Raw genomic sequence first — 20338 nt, forward strand, 5'->3', positions numbered from 1 at the left:
TTCGTTCTCACAACATTCTTGTTAAAACCGATGGTAATATTTGTCATCACTTCCATTTAAAAAATTTCTGGAGCTTACAGTGATAACTAATCGTGTGAAAAATATATATTCAAAGAAATCACCAAAATAACCGTCTTCTTAGCGTTAGAAGTTGAATCGTTAATAAACTTTCTGTGATTTTTTTTCCACAATTAAAACTTGCCCTCGAAGCCTAGATATTTTCTCTACAACCGGTTAATAACCCCATTTTTCAAATTGAAGATCTGTATCGGATCATTGCATTGATATGTTGAGCAAAATTGTCGAAATCACAAAAAAATGTTTAATTTCACATATTTTTAAGCAACTAGCTTCAAAACTACATTCTTGATTCTGGAATTTTTAATCTTATTAAGATATCATTGGGAAAGGATTTCTAAAGCTATATTATTACTTTGGTAATTTGAAATGAATTAAATATATGTTAAATAACTTCGATAAATCGATAAATGTTTGTTATAAATTTTCTTTCAAATTACTGAAAAAAAAGCATCACAGTTAATTGCACAGACCTTTTGGATCGAATCACAGAATTTCAGATATCTCTTGTTTTCATAAAAAACTAATAATTTTTGTCAATAACTTTGATGCCGACTGATTCATGTTGATAAAAAATCTAAAATCGTTCACCTAGGTTTTATTATAAAACTTTCGTAATTTTCGTCAATATTCAGAAAAAAAATTCACATGGTTTTGGTTTAATTTTTTCTGCCAGTATTTGAATACTAACAGAACAAACCTTTTTATCGAGTTAGATAAAAAAATTTGAAAAAATATCCGCTGAGCATATTTTATATCATACTACTTTATTTTAGCTTGAAACGAAAATAATGACTTCTGTAACGGACTTCGAAATTCCTTTGATCATGTGTAGCTTCCGATTTTCGGCAGTTCTTCCGATTCACTTTGATGGATTTTGCTTTTCAAAATGGTAAATAATTAAGAAAAATGTATCCTGAATAAAAAAAAACTCCAATATTACGTTATGCCAATAAAAAATATTGCATTTATGGATTGAACAGAACATAATAAATGCTTGAAATGTCAAAAAAAAGTTGACAATCTGACTGATTGTGGGGCAAATGCAGATAAGTGCATATTTGATCAAGTTATATAAAGTTAAGGCATAAAAATTAGAAAAAAGCTTCGCGGGCCGCACAAAAGGGTCTCGCGGGCCACATGCGGTTCGCGGGCCGCGTGTTGGTCACCCCTGTTCTAAATGAACAAAACATAATTTGTTTTTTTAATTGTGTAATTTGAATGCATCAAGGAACGCAAATCAATCCAATAGTCAGTTAAAGATGTCAGAGGCCCACTTGTAGTTGGTTAAAAATTTAAATGTGCAACTCGAGACCCCATACACCCAACCCTCGGGTAGTGGTCATATCACCTCTTGTCTGCAACTCCGATTCTCTACCTCCCCGTGGTACTAGCTGGGGTGCGAGCAACCTTAGCGGAGATCGGGTACCCAACTCCGGTGGATGCTTTGGTCGCATGCAGAATGAGTTAGGGGGCTTCGTACGCGTCTGTTCTCCATGTTAGGGGCGGCGTGCGGAGTGCAACAACGTCCTGGTGGTGTTCGGGACCCAAAACAGCAACATCACGACGGTCCTCCTGCGAGATAGTGGGGTTAGCTGCGGGCCTTGCGAGCCTGTGACTACTAAAAAAACACAAGCAACGAATAACGAACAAATTTAAATAAGAAATGCTGTCCACTCAAGAAGTTAATTTTTCGAGAATGAATGCGGTTCGTATTTACAAAGGAAGGATTTTGATCCATGCCATCAGGGGCGTTTCAGGCGAATGAGGTTTTGTAGTAGCCAGTTTTTTACCTACTTCATTTCAATTATAAATATGTGTAAGAACATTCAAATTTGAACTAACAGCCCTCCTTAGATTCCACTGCGTGTTTTGAATTTTGCATTACAGATTTTACCAAAATTTGTTTAATAAGGTAAACTTTGCATTACATTTTGATTTTTATTTATTTTATTTTTTAATACAGTAACTGATTGGAGGGAACGGGTTCAAATTTTTTTTTTTTCATTTTTATGGTCACATTTTAAACTAAAAATTTGTCATTAGTTAAAATTTAAAGTGCACTGTTATTGAAAAAAAATCCTTTAAAGACTCTCCGTGTGGTGCAGTGTGCATAAAAGGAAGTCCAGTAGATTTTTTGTTTCTGATATTAGAAATCCGTCTTTTCTCCATCGAGGCCCAGAATCCTTAGCTAGGGCAATCACTGCCATCGCATTGGAATCGATACTATACAGCCGAAATTTCCATCCATTGCTTGTGTGACAGTGAGCTCTGTCCACAACTATATGATCTGATAACAATGAAGCATCTCAATCAACTTGTTACCATTCGTTTTAGGACCACCTTTACGGCGTACCAGTTGGAAGAACTGGAGCGAGCCTTCGAACGAGCACCCTATCCGGATGTGTTTGCCCGAGAGGAACTGGCACTGAAGCTCAACTTAAGTGAATCCCGGGTTCAAGTTTGGTTCCAGGTACGTAGGTTTACAGAGACAATTTACTGCAAACACACAATTCAATTAACCTTCCCCCCTCTTGCTGAACCCAGAACCGTCGAGCGAAATGGAGGAAACGCGAGCCACCAAGGAAGTCAGCCTATATGGGCAATAACAGTCCATCAGCTCCTATGAACGGTCCAATTGGCACAACGTTCACACAGTTCCCGCAGACAACGACTGTAACTCCACCGGGTAGTGTGGAAAGTTGGCCCACTTACCAAACACCGTACGAGCTGAGTCCTCATTTCAATCTACTGTCTCCTGCCGCTAGTCCTTATGGTTCCTTCACCACCCAGTACGGTACTTACGTGCACGAAAGTCAACTATTCCCGGTAAGACAACATTTCGATTACGGCAGTCCATCAAGGCCCGGGGGAGAAACGGAAGAATCTCATCACAAAGCTGAGCATTACGCATCGTTGGACGACAAGTTCGACACGCACTGCTCCGTCTCCGATGGGTAAGTCCCCAAAAACAAACTCTACTGCTGCTCTTCTATTATCCATTCTAATTCGATCATAAACTTGATTTGAATCTTGGTCCTACACACATATTCATAGTAGATGGGTGGGTACCTACTTGCTTTCATCGCCGGAAATGAAGCAATAGCAACGATTATTTACGGAGAATTAGAGTCAATTTCATTCTCTCCCCCATGGAGATTTAAAATGCATATGACAAAAAGCTCCTGCTGACGTTCTGGATCCAGCTGGGATGCAGAAGAGTCACTTGACTTTATTTTGCACGATCCGTAACTTGACGGGTTCGAAAGTAGTTCTACTTTGGAGTGGATCCACAGAACATCATAACAGACAGGCACAAATGCTGTGATTTCCGCCCAATGTGATTCTGCCTTTCTGCAGGAGTCCCAAAACGGAAATGAAATACACATACCGAATTGAAACGAATCGTATTGAATCCAGGCCTGTCTCAAAATGGCTCAGAGATAATAAATTTGAAACAATTGAAGTTTTTTTTCCCCTGCTTTCCTACTATTAGGTACTAGTAGGTGGCCAGGCCACGGTCGTACAATATGCCCAAAAGTGGCTTCTCTAACTCAAACACACCACCACGGCCATTCGTGGGCCAGTTTCTCGGTTCGCCCAAAACACATGGAACGGCCATCTGAACACACATACTGACAGTGCCACGTACGAAACCAAGGTTGGCGTACAATTGGACACATAGTCGCCCACAGTTAGAAGCCATTTTTCACTGGTAGAAAGTAACTTTGTGTGCTTTCCCATATTGAATCGAACGCTATAGATATGAAGTAGGAATCCAAACGCTATCGAGGGCTGAGGAGGGCAGACGAAAAAAAAACCATCAGACAGATCAGTGGAGCCGATAGAACGTGTCCCAACATCTTGATTCAAGCCTGAATGAAGACACCAAGAGTTGCAGGGAAAAAGTTCAAATTCACGATAAAAAAACCCCTGTAGTGTTGGCTAATGTGTTTGTATTAGCTTTGAAAACACTTTAAAAATCAATTTATCTGCAGTGTTTGTGAATCAATTCTTAATCATCTGTTTCCAAAAAGGATGGTTTGGGACATTTTGAAGCCCAACTCAACTGATTTCTGTTATTGTAACTTAAATATTTGTCATAATTATGTTTGAGGAAGTTTTGACAACATTTATCAACTAAGCTTATTATTCATGTTTCGTCTAATCTTATTTTATTGATATATCATCCTATACTGTATATGAGCCCATGTATGTATATATGTTCTTGAAGTTTTTTTTTACATATTTTTTAATGCGGTATATTTCAAAGCATCCAAAATAAAATTTCATCTCATTTCTAACATTATTTAAACAATTAAACTAGCTGTTATGGTTCATTTTTTTTTCTGACGTAAATAATTTCTTATACGAAGAGTTTTTAGTTAGAGGTAAAACGAGTTATTTCCTTTGATTTTTTTTTCTAAACGGATTCATAATTTGAAAATGCTATCTGATTCTATAAGTATATGTATACATAAATGGATTTCTGTTTGTCTGTCTGTTTTCTAGAGAATCGGAAACTACTGAACCGATTTGCTTGATACTTGGCAGTGGTTGCTTTTGAGGCCAGGAAAGGTTCCTATTACAGTTCGAGATCCCTCCCTCTTACTGGAAGAAGGAGGGGTCTCCCAAGAAAAAGAGAAATCGGTATCGAATTTTGTATACGGCGAATGCGCCAACATCACTGTTTCTAGAAAAACGCGTTCAAAGTTTGACAGCTCCATATACTCCCAGAAAAAAATTTATTTTGTTTTCTTTATTTCTCGTAAACCAAATATCTTTCAGTTAACGTTGTAAACTCAAAATGTAGGTCTACGAACGTACTTTATCACCCTGCTGATAACTCCATTTGTTTACATTTGGCGCATTCGCCCTGTTCAAAATTCACTACCGAAATGTTCGCATAACTTGAGAACCATTCAAGCAAATGGTACCAAATTTGGCATGGGAAGGTATTTGGCTATGAGAAATATATTTATGAATATTTGGTATTAATCCCTTTTTCCAGAGGGAAATAGGATAGGGGGAGGGAGGCTCTCTTACAATTTTTTACTTAACTCGAGAATCAATCAAGCAAATGGAAGTAGATTTTGCATGGGAGGGTGTTTGGGTACGAGAAATGTTTCAATGATGATTTGAGACACTTCCTTTCTTCCAGTGGAGAGAAAGAAAGGGAGAGGAGGGCTTCCTTACAATTTTCAATGCCTAATTCGATAACTTTTCAACCAAATCGAACCAAATTGGCATGGAAGGCTATTTGGATATGGGAAATATAAGGGATATTTGGATATGGGTTTGTGACTCCTTCCGACTAGCATTGGGAAGATAGGAAGAGAGAAGATGGCCCATACATGTTTTTGCAATACTCGATAACTGATGGAGCGAGGGGAATTCAATTTGACATTTAGGGTATTTGGGTGAACGAAATGTTCCCAAAATAGTTTGTAGCTCTTCCCACCTTCCATTAGAGAAACAGAAACAGAGGGTAGGGGCTCCCAGATTTTTTTCATAACTAGAGAAATAATCGAACAAATGGAAATAAATTTGGCAGGAGGATATTTTTATAAGACTTTATCGTTGTTTGAGACCCCTCCCTGATCCCAGTGAACAAATATGAAGAGAGGAGGGAGCCACCACAGTTTTTTGTTAAGATGTCGAGAGTTAATAATTCGAAAGGCACTGAATTTGGTATGAGATTGTATTTCGATACGAGTTATGTTTCTATAATTATTTCGGAGACTTTTCTTCTCTCATTGAGTGAGATAAGCAAAGGAAACGGATGTCTCATACATTTTTTGTGGCATATCTGTAGAATTAGTCATACGGAAGAAACGAACTTTATCAGGGGAGGGTATTTGGGATGAAGAAATGTTTCTATGCTTATTCGGTAACTAACTCTCCAGTGGGATCAATACGGAAGAAAAAAGCTCTCATACAAATTTTTGCATAAAATTTTAAGCAAATCGGGTCAAATTTGTCATAGTAAAGCATATGTAATGAGAATTTTAGACTCATTCTTTATTTTTAGTGGGGAGTTAGAAAAGGGAGAGATGTTCACTTTTTTTTAAATAACTCGAGAAATGATGGAGCAAATTTTGCATAGAAGGGACTTGGGTACGAGAAATATTTTCTTGATTATTTAATAGGGGGACTCTCATAATTTTATTTTAAATGACTTGGAAACTGTTCAAGCAAATTTGGCTTGGGAGAAGAGTTTTATACAAATAAAACATTTATTTTGACAGAATTTAGGAATGAATAAATTAATAGTCTTAAGTCTTAATTTTAAATACAAAATAATGATTTGAAAACAAATTTTAGGTCAGGTTTTGAGAACAGCTAAATTTTGACCGTATCACCCTTTAAATGCTTTCTATAGAGCTTCAGCAACTTCTAAACCAATCATAATGTATGAGACAATTGTAGATCATGGCTTGTTACAACTTTATTTTTAAGACAGCGAACCATTTTATCCAATCTAGAGGAGATGAGGGCATAATGCCCACCTTAAGGAAAACGCTTACTTAACCATAGATAACAGCTGTAATATGTGAATAACATGATTGTTTCGTGTTCAGACACTCAAATAGTCTATGGCCTAATTGGATGAAACTTGAAAAAGTAGATAAAAACGTTTGAAAATGCATTTTAAAAATTTTTGCCGAAAGCTGAAAAGAAGTCACTGTAGAGGCATAATGAGAAACCCCCTGAGGCAGTATGAGCACCATTAATGAAGGCATAATGAGCGTTTTCTGCCGGGGAATCTAGCAGCGAATTCGACTCGATGAAGTCAACTGACTAATAGAGCTACAGCATAACTTGTATCGTCTGACAATTTGGCTTATTGGTTAGATGTTGGAGAGGTAATCAGTAGACCCGAGTTCGATTCCTGGTCGAGGTATTTTTTTTTTCATTTATCATTCATGATCATGATTGCACTAAACGGTGAGGCGTAGATTCATAAAAAAAAAGCAATAACAAAATAATCTAGGTATGTTTGTAGAATTCAAAGAATGACCACATGCTCATACATTATGTTTCTGGTGTTTTGTTTGACGGATGATGCTTTGATGCTATTAGCCGTATAATGTAACAATAAAAAAAATCAATCATGAATGGTATGTGCAAAAAAAATCCCCTCGAACAGGAATCGAACTCGAGTCTACTGATTACCTCTCATACACCTTACCAATAGGCCAAAGCTGTAGCTCTATTATTCAGTTGACTTCATCGAGTTGAATTCGCTGCTATATTATACAGCAGAAAATGCTCATTATGCCATCGTTGATAGTGCTCTGTTCGCCTCTAGTGAACAAATTAAAGTAAAAAAGCGTTTTAAAATTGATTAAAGTGAAAAATCAAAAATTTTATGGTGTTAAAAATTGAGAAACAATGTGTAGATCATGTTGCAGTGCGTACATTTCAGATCAAGATGATTTAAAGGTCATAAAAGCTTATTTGGTGGTGCTCAAAAATTATAATATTTTCGTCACTTGAGAACCTAGCTGGTTATTATTTAATATTTCGGTAAATATGAAAAGGATATTTCTTATTTTGGTGAAAAATTAATACTATAGGTAGTACGAAACAAGTCCTTATAAAAATTTCTTTAAGAAAATACGTACTTATGTAGAAAAAAGAAGTGCTCATTATGCCTTGAGTGCACGTTATGCCCTTAGCTCCCCAACAACGTGTCAGGTTCTAAAAACTGTTTTTTTCAAGAGATTTTTTTTACTTTGACTGTAACTCCTGAGGGTTATGTGATAGGACTTTGACATATTCAACAAATTTATGTATTTTGATCAGATGAACAACTTTGTCCAAGACATCAAAGCCCTAATATGAAAAACAAAAAAGTTAGCATTTTTATCTCGCTATCGGTGGACCCCTCGGCCTAAATGTTGATACAGCCCCGTTCGATTTTGGCAACATTCGATTTTGGCAACATTCGATTTTGGCAACATCCGAGCAAAAACCGTTCGTTTTTGGCAACATCCAAAAAAGACGATTTTTTTGTCACTTTTTTATTTTTTATTTACATTGCAAATTAATCAAAATTCATGTAAAACGTATTATTAGCATGAAATTTTTCAATTCGGCTTCATTATAATAGTTTTAAACAGTTAAAACATGATTTTTTCCATGTTTTACTGCTTAAAACTTATATAATTGAGCCAAATTGAAAAAATTTATGCTAATATAAGGTTTTACATCAATTTTGACTAATTTGAAATGAAAATCAAAAATAAAAAAGTGACAAAAAAAAAACCGTTCGATTTTGGCAACATTCGATTTTGGCAACATAAAATTTACGGGCGTGTTGCCAAAAACGAACGGGGTCTGTACTAGAATATTCTCCATGTAAAACTGAACAATGTTTCTGAAGACATCAAATGTCTCATCCCTGGGCGCTATTAATTTCGTACGGCTAGATTGATGTTCTGCACCACTGTGCAATGTCATGATCAAGTTAAATGATCAAAATCATGGTTGCTGCGACTGTTTCCTTCTATCTGCCGAAGATTACATTTTTTCAACTGTTGGGCGACAGAAATTCGTAGACGACTTTGATATTTTTTCTGTTGCTTGACTACTAGCCGCTAGTCATGTTTCGCAGCCTTGAATGGTATTTGTAAAAAAAATTGTCGGGTTCAACTTCGAAAATAAAATGTGTTTAGGTGATTTTAATTTCTCAATTTGTATTTCAGTGTATTTTAATTTTTCAAAATAATGACTTTCCGATTCCGACATCTTAAAAGTTCTAGGTTTATTTCGTCAGCATGTTTTCTAAAATTTCAAACAATTCAACAACCTATTTTGGGAGTTTTATATCCCTTTCTCAAAAACATTTGGAGCTTTAGTCCCAATTTTTTTTAAGGATATTCATCCTTTTAGGATGTTTCATCCCTCAGCCCCGAGCTTTTGGCTCTACTTCACTGGAATGCGAGCTAGATACAGATTCTGGGATCCAATATTTCCGGCAGCACCATTTCACACTTTGTCCAGCCGAGGTTGAAATTAAAAACACACATCCGCCCACCGGCATCCATTTGGCGGAACGCCGGCCACCGTTTAAAGCCCACTTCATAACTACACTTTGACAGCGGAACACATTTCCATTGCTTATGGCTGTTATAAAAGGTAGGACGTGACAGTAACGGTTTAACATTTTGCCACTTTTTGCTGTGAGCGGTTTCAATCGAACGTAATTTGTCATATCTGGGACTTCAGGGTTTCCACACGAACGCAAAAAATGCCACCATATTATGTGTATTTGTCAGTGGGTTTTCCAACGTGATAAATCAATCAAAACATCCGAAAAGGGTCGTATGCACTTCATGACCAAACCTTTTTCCTGTGGCCACAATAAACCAATAATGATTAATCACGGCTTGATGAGGGTCCCCATTGATGGAAGGCACGTTAATGCTGATCTTTGAATCGGAAATCGCGACCCCCATCCAGAAATTTTTACGACGGTGTAAAATTTTGTAAGAAGAAATAATTTGTCAATTGTTACTTCTAAACAAAAATTTGTTTGTTGAAATATTTTGTTGAAAATTTGTCTTTCTAAGTAAACTGTGGAGTATGTTTAAAATTGCTTTAAAAATGTTAACAAAAAAAAAACACATCTTTACTATCAAGAAAACCCCATAGAATCTAAATAAGGAAAACTAATCCAGTCGATTGGTTAAGGCACATGGAACAGTGAAAAGCCTGAATTTGTTTCAGTTCACAAACTCGCGCCTTACAGGTTGTTTTATAAATAACCTTAAATTGATAGAGGACACTTCTGCCCGTATCTCGGCATTGTTATAAGTAACATTAATCTTCCTGCTGCCGAAAGTTTCCTCACAACAAGGAAGGAATCGTTTATTTTGCACAAAACATTCCCAAAGTTGATCTTACCGAAACCTAATGGAACTATCAATCCTTACAAAATAACTTTTGTCGAACCGAACGGAAAAACTCACCCAACAACGATATAATGAGGAAAATTTAATGAAGGTACCACCATATCGAATGCTAACCTACATACATACATACATACCTCTTGAGGGTGAGGGCAAGCAACATCACGGTTTCTCGGAAGCAATAACTGAGGTTGTGAGATCGAGCCAATCGCTTACATTCCCACCACATCAAGACTCTCCGATACGATTAGGGTGTACCATCGTTTAGCCATATTTTGTATCGTGAGGATGATGTACGATTCATTTCGTGCGTAGCATGAAAACTATTAACATATTTATATAATGAGCAATAATAAAACAGAACTGGAAAGATTGGAAGGAATAAAAAAAATTAAATCCCAGAACCAACTTAGCATGAATATTTTTTTTTACACACGAACTTACATGAAAATATATCTAAATACACCAAACCAGAAGCAAGCAGAAAGTTTTGAGCTGCTGCGCAAAGTTGGTCGTTTGTAAGTTGTTTCCGTAAACTTTGTTGTCAATTTTCAGCCCTCCTCTCTGTGGCAAGATAATCGATACATTTAGTGTATATCGATAGATGCCTTTGCCGTCTTCCTTTCGGGTTGTTGGTCATGTTCAGAAACTGTAGTTGGTTCATGGTAAAAGTTTTTCCCTTTATCATCATGCTACTTACACGAGCGGCGGCAATGAGGTGATAGAATGATTCACGGTTTTACGATAGTACACATCTATTTCATTTTTTAAGTGACCGGTGTGCTTTTATAAAATTCATATAATATTTTACCTAGAAGCTGCAAAGTTCCAATTGTCAAATAATTCAACTTCCTATTGTTCAACTCACCTCCAATTTATTGTTGTTTACTCCCAGAACATTCTTCAGCAAACGGGCAGCGACATCTCGATAGTAATTTCTTAAACCCTGAGGTCTAAAACGCTTCGTTTTGGTTTAAAACTCAAATTTTTAATCAACGTTTACATGAGTAAATTTGAACTTTTAGGTTTGTATGGGAAAATTGAATATTTTGTACTGAAAAATCAACATTTTTTGTTTCTTCTGTGGAACCGAGCCGAGTAAATTCAATTGACACCACTGCTTGTGTCCCGCGAATTATTGCATGAAAAGTAGTCATGCAATACCTAGCTAGGCAACCATCAGGGGTGTCAATTGAATTTATTATTTATCAATGCTACAAGACATACCCCAATTAAACAAATAAAAACTTTTTTGTGTAATAAAACTCGAAGTTATGGTCTTCGACAAAGTTGTTCAGCGAAAAATTTCCTTTGAAGAATTTATAAATTGGCACAAAAATTATAAGCAGGCTCGGTTCCACAGAAGAAACAAAAATGATGTTGTTTTTCAGTCAAAATATTCAATTTTCCTATACAAACCTCAAAAGTTTACTCATGTAAACGTTACTGAAAAATTCTGAAAAAAAATTATGAATGAGTTTTGAACAAAAACGAATCCTTTTGACCCTAGGGTTTGAGAAATTTAAAAATGACCTCAAATCGACTCATTCTAATGCACAAACACGTTAAAAAAGGAGATAAAATAAATAAAACAGGATGAATCTCCGATTCCCATTAGAAATGAATATGAAAAAGTTTTTTTTTTCAATGAAGTCAGTTTTTTACTATGCGGTGTTACCTGCAGAATACGATTAAAATTCGGAAAACTTTGACCCTCAATTGAATATCGAAAAAAAATCTTTCAATTTAATCGCGAAGCAACATCTAAGGATTGCAGCAATCCTTAGAAGACAAGAAAGAAGAACATTCTATTTCCAAAAAAAAGGTAGAGCTTGATAGAAAATGATTTTACTGTTACATTTCTTACTACACATAAACTTGTTGAACCAATCTATTGCGAGATAAGTGCGTTGAAGTGTCACAAGTAAGATGTTGTTGGTGGTTTAAATTTAACACCCTCGTATAGTAGAAAACTACGAGAGAGTTCAGCGTTTCATCAACAGAATAATTTACTGATTTATAACTTTAAAGTAGCTTTGGGTGAAAACAATCATTGGGCTTCTTCGTCTTCGAACAATCAATTTCTATCATACCTATTTGATATTCCTTTAAGGCACTTCAATATTTTTGAAAGTCACAATTTTTAAAGATCAAAAAAGCTTAAAACGCAGTAACCCGAACTTTTCTTTAATCTTAGCGTTGATAAATTAAAAAAAAATAAAAATTAAGAAAAATCTATTAAAAATAAAACACAGGGGACTCTTTTTAAAACGTTTGAGATGTTAAAAACCAGGTGCCTTAAACGGTCTTCAAATGGCCATCTTAACCCTCATCCGCATCAGATTTCATTACCCTAATCAGCACTAGGAGTGTCAATTTGACACTACAAGCTAAAATCGTTATAACTTTTGGCGTGTTAAACCGATCTAAACAAACACGTTTTGCTGGACGTGATGCTTGTGGTTCTAGAAATTCAGGAATGATTTTACGTTTATAATTTTCATATTTTTGTGAAATCTCACAGCGTGAATTGTTGCATCTCACTAGAATGTAGATTAAATGTGCTTTCCAATATACTTTTGATTCGTTCAAACAAAGTAAAAGCACTGAAAATCCAGGTACAACCTGACGGTGGATCACAAAAACAGATGAAGTTTCAATTTGTAAAAAAATCGCACAAAGTAGTAAACTTTGAATAATATCAGAAAATTCAACTTTTGTTGCATGGAAAATCTAAAGACAGCAAAATGTTAGAATTTTAATAGATTTTGTAGTTATATTTTTTAAAAAACTCTACCATCGCTCAAACAGTATTTACAAGCAATCGAATGAAAAGAAGGTTTTTCAGACCACTTTTTTTAACTTTTTGCGACCATTTCATTAAAAAAAATTTAAAAAAATATTTCTTGGCTTCATGATGTAGACATTAACTTCAGCTCTCATATGCATAAGACAAATATTTTTTGGACGTGTAATATATGAACTACAGCAGTTTTCATGAGGCATGTTTTTTTCGGATTTTTTTTTCTTTCATGCTGAATAACGAGAAAACTAGAAGCTTTAGCTATATATAATGTTCTAAACATATTTTACTTTTTTATTGATATAAGTTTTATATGAAATTCATAATAATTCAAACGACTTAGATAGATTTTACTTTTGGAGTGTCAAATTGACACTCTAAGTCGGAAAAGGGAGTTTTTTTTGTCCAGGCTTCCAGGGTTCGTCCATAAAAAAGTAAAGATACAATATTAAAGAACTTTTGAATTCATTTAGGGTCCCCGAAGAAATTTTTGTATTTTGAAGCTTCTGAAAAAAGTTACAAGCCTTCAAACTTGCAATAGTGTCAAAATGACACTCTAATGCGGATGAGGGTTAAGCTAATAATATGAAACTGGATAATGCTCTTTTAGGTTTATTATGGAATGATATAAATCAGAGAATCATTTTAAGAAAAAAAAATCGTCAAAAACATAGTTTATGCTATTTTGTATTTCGACACTGAAAACAGTATCGAGACGAATTCAGGGTCCATAACCCCATTCCGCGACCTATCTACTTGATTATAAATTTTAAGTCGTTGACATGGTTACGATTTATTGAGATGTGCTTCGTGTTTGGTAATTAATAAATTTTAAGGGATTGTATCAAATTTGCATAAAATTGTGAATGCAACTCGTTGCAAAACTTAAATTTTTCAGCACTCGACGTAGTTGTTCATAAATTTATGACTCGTGCTTAAAAAATCTACTTTTCGCCAATTGTTACATAAATAACTATTCGGTAACTTTTTTTCTATGTTTTCGTAAATTTTCAGTACAAGTCTGTAGTATAAGGTATTTATTTTTTTAAAAATAGTCTTTAGGGGAGATGAGGGCATAACGAGCACCCGAGGCATAATGAGAACTACGCTTTTCTACGAAAGTGCGTATTTTCTTAAATAAATTTTCATGAGGATTTGTTTCGTACTTCCTATAGTATTAATTTTTCACAAAAAAAGGAATCTCCTTATCATCTTTACAGAGATATTTTAAAAAAACTAGCTTGGTTCTCAAGTTACGAAAATATTATAATTTTTGAGCACCACGAAATAAGCTCTTATGATCTTAAAATAACCTTGATCTATAATGTACGCACTGCAACATGATGTACACATTGTTTCTCAATTTTTACCATCATAAAATTTTTGATTTTTCACTTTTATCAATTTTAAAACACGTTTTTACTTAAATTTGTTGACTAGGGGCATATAGAGCACCATATTATCGAGGCATAATGAGCATTTTCTGCCGTAGAATCTAGCAGCGAATTATAATTGATTTAAAGCCTATTGGTAAGGTGTCGGAGAGGTAATCAAAAGACTAGAGTTAGATTTCTGTTCGAGGAGATTTTTTTCCATTCACAATTCATGATCGATTTTTTTATTGTTACATTATACGGCTAGTAGCATCATCCTCCGAACAAAGCACTTAATGTATGAGCGTGCGTGAATTGTTTGTATTCTACAAACAGACCTAGATTATTTTGTTATTGCTTTGTTTGATGAATCTACGACTCACCTGACTTCATCGAATTGAATTCGCTGCTAGATTCCCCGGCAAAACCGTACAGCTTACTCTGATTAATGGTGCCCATACTGCCTCAGGGGGGGTTCTCATTATGCCTCCACAGTGACTGGTTTTCAGCTTTTGGCAAAATTTTTTAAAATGCCTTTTTTAACGTTTTCATCTAGTTTTTCACGTTCCAGCCCGTTAAGTGTCTGAACACGAAACAATAATGTAACCTCCATATTATAGCTATTTTATATGGTTAAATGACCGTTTTCCTTAAGGTGGCCATTATGCCCCCATCTCCCCTACGTTTAAATAATCGGAAATCGATTAAATTCAATCAACCATTAGAAATCCAAAAATTATAAATTGATTGAATCAGTACCCAAGTAACCATAAGCACTAAAACATAGCCCTTAATCAACACTATATTCCCATATATAACTCTGTATTAATGCTTGTTTTGCACTATATGCGTAAATAATGCAAATTTAATGCTAAAAAGGCGAAATAGCGGGCTGATTAAATGCTATCACAACATAGCCTTTAATAAGCATTACAATTGCTGAATTAGTGCACCATCAAAACTTCATTTTTCGTAAGCCGTTTAAAAGCATCAACAATGCATACTTAGAACACCTTTTGTTTACTTAATTATTATTTTTTGAATAATTAAGATGAACAAAAATCAAAAGAATAATTAATTATTATCTACAACATCAATCAACATGCTGAATGGAGAGTTATGCCTGCTTAATGAATTCTTCTATGAAATAAGAAATGAATATAATTGACATATGGATTACATTTGATGAGTCTCGAACCGAGGATCCCGCAGCAGCCTTTATCTTTCCTTGCGCCTTTATCATTTCGACCACTCTCGATGCTGATAAGGTGGATGAAAAAAACCCGTACTTCAAGTACTCCCAAGTAACCATAAGCATTAAGCCAAAACCCTGAATCAGCATTAAATCAACATTTCTAATGCAAGTTAGCATGAAATCAACATTTCTAATGCAAGTTGGCATTATATCAACATTCATAATGCTTTTAGTTTTATATAAGCATTATTAATGCATAGAAGCAATACAGAAAATTAGCACTAATGATAGCACTATATGCACATATAGAGCTACTCTACAAAGTTAACAAGCATTAAGAGTGGTGTGACCCGGACAGTACTTGAAGTACGGGTTTTTTTCATCCACCTTATCAGCATCAAGAGTGGTCGAAATGATAAAGGCGCAAGGAAAGATAAAGGCTGCTGCGGGATCCTCGGTTCGAGACTCATCAAATGTAATCCATATGTCAATTATATTCATTTCTTATTTCATAGAAGAATTCATTAAGCAGGCATAACTCTCCATTCAGCATGTTGATTGATGTTGTAGATAATAATTAATTATTCTTTTGATTTTTGTTCATCTTAATTATTCAAAAAATAATAATTAAGTAAACAAAAGGTGTTCTAAGTATGCATTGTTGATGCTTTTAAACGGCTTACGAAAAATGAAGTTTTGATGGTGCACTAATTCAGCAATTGTAATGCTTATTAAAGGCTATGTTGTGATAGCATTTAATCAGCCCGCTATTTCGCCTTTTTAGCATTAAATTTGCATTATTTACGCATATAGTGCAAAACAAGCATTAATACAGAGTTATATATGGGAATATAGTGTTGATTAAGGGCTATGTTTTAGTGCTTATGGTTACTTGGGCTGTCCGGGTCACACCACTCTTAATGCTTGTTAACTTTGTAGAGTAGCTCTATATGTGCATATAGTGCTATCATTAGTGCTAATTTTCTGTATTGCTTCTATGCATTAATAATGCTTATATAAATGTTGATTTCATGCTAACTTGCATTAGAAATGTTGATTTAATGCTGATTCAGGGTTTTGGCTTAATGCTTATGGTTACTTGGGTAGTTCGCTAGCACACATTTAAAGAAAAAAATAAGGAAAACAGAGATTTTTTATCACATTGACCGATACACAGAAAATTATTCAAATCAGCTTCAGTTTGGTAACAATGTTAGAAACAGCGTGAATAACAATCCTAATAAATTTGGCTGTGATCCTAGGAAAATTGAGAATATCAAGGAACTTAAAATTTGAGTGTACAGAAAATTATTCAATAAAGTTGTTTGGACTCACTGTATTTAGTATATTGATCATATCATAGAATCAGTTATACTGATCAGTAAAGTAATTAATGATCTAAGAAGATAACTTTTTTCTACACCGATTGAAGATGTTTTATTTCCTCCGTTGTTAAACTTTTGTTTATGTTTTATATAAACATCGTGTTTCTGAGCCGCCGTGTATAAAAGTTTGTTTCATACCTTCTACGCTATCATTTGAAGGATGAGTTCCAAGAATCCCAGACATAGTGCATTTTTTTGCCGGAAGTTTATTCGGAAGAAGTCAAACCTCCGAAGTAAGATTTGGTTCTGGCCCGATTGGAATATTAAATAGAAACTTAACTGGAAAGCCATATTTCAAAACAATTGAGTACACGGAGAAAAAAGTATAGTATTTCCAACAATAATCCATTTATATTCAATCATATATCTGGTTGCTTCTCGGCAAACTATTATTATTAAAATTTCAACAATACATATAATAGACAATCTGATTGATTTCGTACATTCAACAATGTATATAATACATTCAACTATAGATGTTAGATTAATTTTGTGCATTCAACTATAAGTATAATAGATTCAACTATAATGCTTGATTGATGTTATACATTCAACAATAATTATAGTAGAATTAACTATAATTATATGATTGATTTAATTATAAATATGATAGATTCAACTATAATAATATAATTGATTTTATTATAAATATGATAGATTCAATTATAATAATATGATTGATTTGATTATAAATATGATAGATTCAATTTTATTTCTATGATTGATTCACTGAGGTCAACTTTAAATATTGTACATTTAATTTCTGTTTATATATTGGAAGTTATCATATCTGAAGCATTTTTTTATGGCTACGTTTTATTATCTTTTAATTTATTATTTCCGCATTTTGCATCTAGTTCGTTTTAGCCGCCATGATGCTAGAAAACCTGACCGGAAATCCCGATATCCACGTCCTGGTTCACCGCTATTGTTCTTTTTGCATCTTGATGCATGGTTGCCCAGGAAATTGTGCGTCTTAACTAATCGGTCCCGGAAGACGTCCGTGCTTCTGCACCCGGTGAAGATTGACCTTGTGGGGAGAAAATTTACTAAACATCATGACATAAACCTATCATACGCTGACTTACCATAATGCTAGTTTCCTGTGGGATCCTGCCAGGATCGCGTAAAAGAACGTCGAGACCCACGTCTCGATTTCCCGGGCAGCCAGAGTAGGTGTACCTTTCCCAATTCCAGGAACTGTCGGCCTTCTACACGACCGCTGCCAGGAACTGGTAGAGGAAAATGTTTCTCCATCATCGGAGAGCGCTTGCGCTTTGCCACCGATGTCTGGAACTATCGGCTGAGCCCTAAAAACAGCGATACGATCGTTACAGGGAACACGTATTGGGTCCCACACTTAATATTTTTTTGTTTTTTGTTGATGGACACTATAGTATTCAAGTAACACACAATCTATCATAACAATATAGTTTTATTTACTTTATTTATGGTTCAATACCTAGAATCAATCATACATTTGTAGTTGAATCTATCATATTGACAATTGAATCAATATTACCACTACAGTTGAATCTATTATATTTACAGTTGATTCAAACTACAGTTGAATCAATTATATTTATAGTTGAATGCCTAAAATCAATCATAGAATTGTAGTTGAATCTATCAAATCTACAGTTGAATCAATTATACCATTACAATTGGATCAATTTTTGTCGGTATAAATCGAATATGATAAAAAAAAGTCCGCCATGTATGCAAATTTGTTTTCCCGCGCGGAATTTAAGTGAAAAAAACAACCTTGTTGTACTCTTTGCGATAAGCAGTGCAACCAGATTGCTAAAAATCAGACGGTTCATTAGGAAAAATTGAACAATAAAAGAAGCAGCAAATATGGTCACTGGCAACGGTGTGCATGCATTGAGAGGATGTTCGAATAATATGTTGTATATCGTCCAATTTGTATAATTCTTATCGCTTAAGCCAGGTTAAAAATATGTATGTACATTGCCTCCACCTTGGTAGGTAAATGCTTTTCCTCGAGTTTTATGCTATGATTATTTGATGTATATGACACGTATAGCAAAATTTATTGAGAAATATACCTACAAAACGTTTGCTGGGATATTTCTATCCACAGTTTCAACCTAGAACTTTCAGTAGACAGGTTATGAAATAAAAATGTTAGGCTCTAAAGTTGAAATAAGGTATCAAAACGCATTTTTAATCCATGACCAACTGCAGATACGTTTAATGTGACTCTGAAATTTTATATAGGCTGTGGTGTGGTAGCCAAAATTTTAGTTTGGAGTAGAAGTTATATAGAAAAAGAAACTTAACCGTTGTATTAAATCCCACTTATCGAAGTAAAATAATTGAACAGAAGATTCAACAAAACAGAAATACAGTTGGGTACTCAAGTATTGTCAAGTATTGAATGCAATACTTGACAATAGTTATAAGGATTTCAAAGTTAAATACCAATTGCAGGCCCGTGCGAAGGATCCGTTCATGGGGGGGGGTTTCCGAAATTCAAATTTAGCTAAAAATAATAATAATAATACCAAAAATACACAATTAACAAGAAAATGAATTCATAACCATTTCCTTACTCATGATTATCACACAAACTCAAAAATAATAAATTTTACTGATAAAAAAAATCAAAATTTTTCAAAACAAATCACAATGAAAGTTTCAAATCAATGATATTTTCGGTAAGTCATTGATAAATTTTTCAAAATTTTGTTCCTAAGGCTGAACTAGAAATTTGCTTCAAATTAATTTCTAAGCAGTTTAGTTTTCAAATTTGAAATAAATTTTTCCATAAAAATGATTTTAAAAAAATCTAAATCTTCAAATAAATGTCAGATCAGGTAAAACATTAGCCATGATAAATTGTTAGGAAAATGACAATAATTGTTATTTCTTATTTACCTTAATTGACATTTATTTTTTTCATTTTCAATTGAAGGGTTGATTAAAAAATTCCGCTGTAGTGTTTTGAATTTGAAAAAAATAATAATCGTGATTTGAAATGTGAATTTTTGACTAGGAAAAAAATGAAGTTTATGTTTTTAGAATGAAAAAATTTAAAATTGAAAAACATAGACAAACTAATCTAAAATATTTCTTAAAATTTAAATAACTTGTCTTTTAAATTCGATAATTTTATGTTAAAATTTAAAAAAAAAACTGTACAATAAAATTTGGTTAAATAATTTGAAAAATTCAAAAAAAAATGAAGTTGAAAATGATGGGGTTTTTAACATTGAAGAAGGATTTTTTTCTAATAGACACGACTTACCATTATAAAAACTTATTTATAGAATTTAATTGATAACTCGAGGGAACAGCATTTTTGTGCTTATGTTTTAAAAATTGATTTGGGAGATTTTGGCGTCCTGAACTCGAATCTTTTGTCAAATTTGAGCTATTACATTTAGTTTTGCTTATATGAACTTTTAAAATGTGTCAGTTTTGAGTGTAATCAATCATTGATAACTGTTTAACTATTAAACCTACATTTTAGAAGAAATCTGATTATGTTTACGTTTATTATATTTCATTCAAATAAGAAATAATATTTTGATAATGAAGATGATGCATATTCTAAAAAAAAG

At 34.1% G+C, this 20338-nt stretch overlaps 1 protein-coding gene across 2 annotated transcripts in view; it reads left to right on the top strand.

Annotated features, from left to right (window-relative positions):
• Window positions 1-20338, top strand: part of LOC129755872 (paired box protein Pax-3) — a 42109-nt gene that overhangs the window by 17958 nt on the left and 3813 nt on the right. For both annotated transcript variants that reach the window (XM_055752562.1, XM_055752563.1), the window contains 2 exons: window positions 2416-2551; window positions 2626-3035. In XM_055752562.1, coding sequence (XP_055608537.1) covers window positions 2416-2551; window positions 2626-3035 — 546 coding nt within the window. The remainder of the gene's footprint in view (window positions 1-2415; window positions 2552-2625; window positions 3036-20338) is intronic.

The sequence above is a fragment of the Uranotaenia lowii genome, chromosome 3, assembly GCF_029784155.1.
Source record: "Uranotaenia lowii strain MFRU-FL chromosome 3, ASM2978415v1, whole genome shotgun sequence".
NCBI lineage: Eukaryota > Metazoa > Arthropoda > Insecta > Diptera > Culicidae > Uranotaenia > Uranotaenia lowii.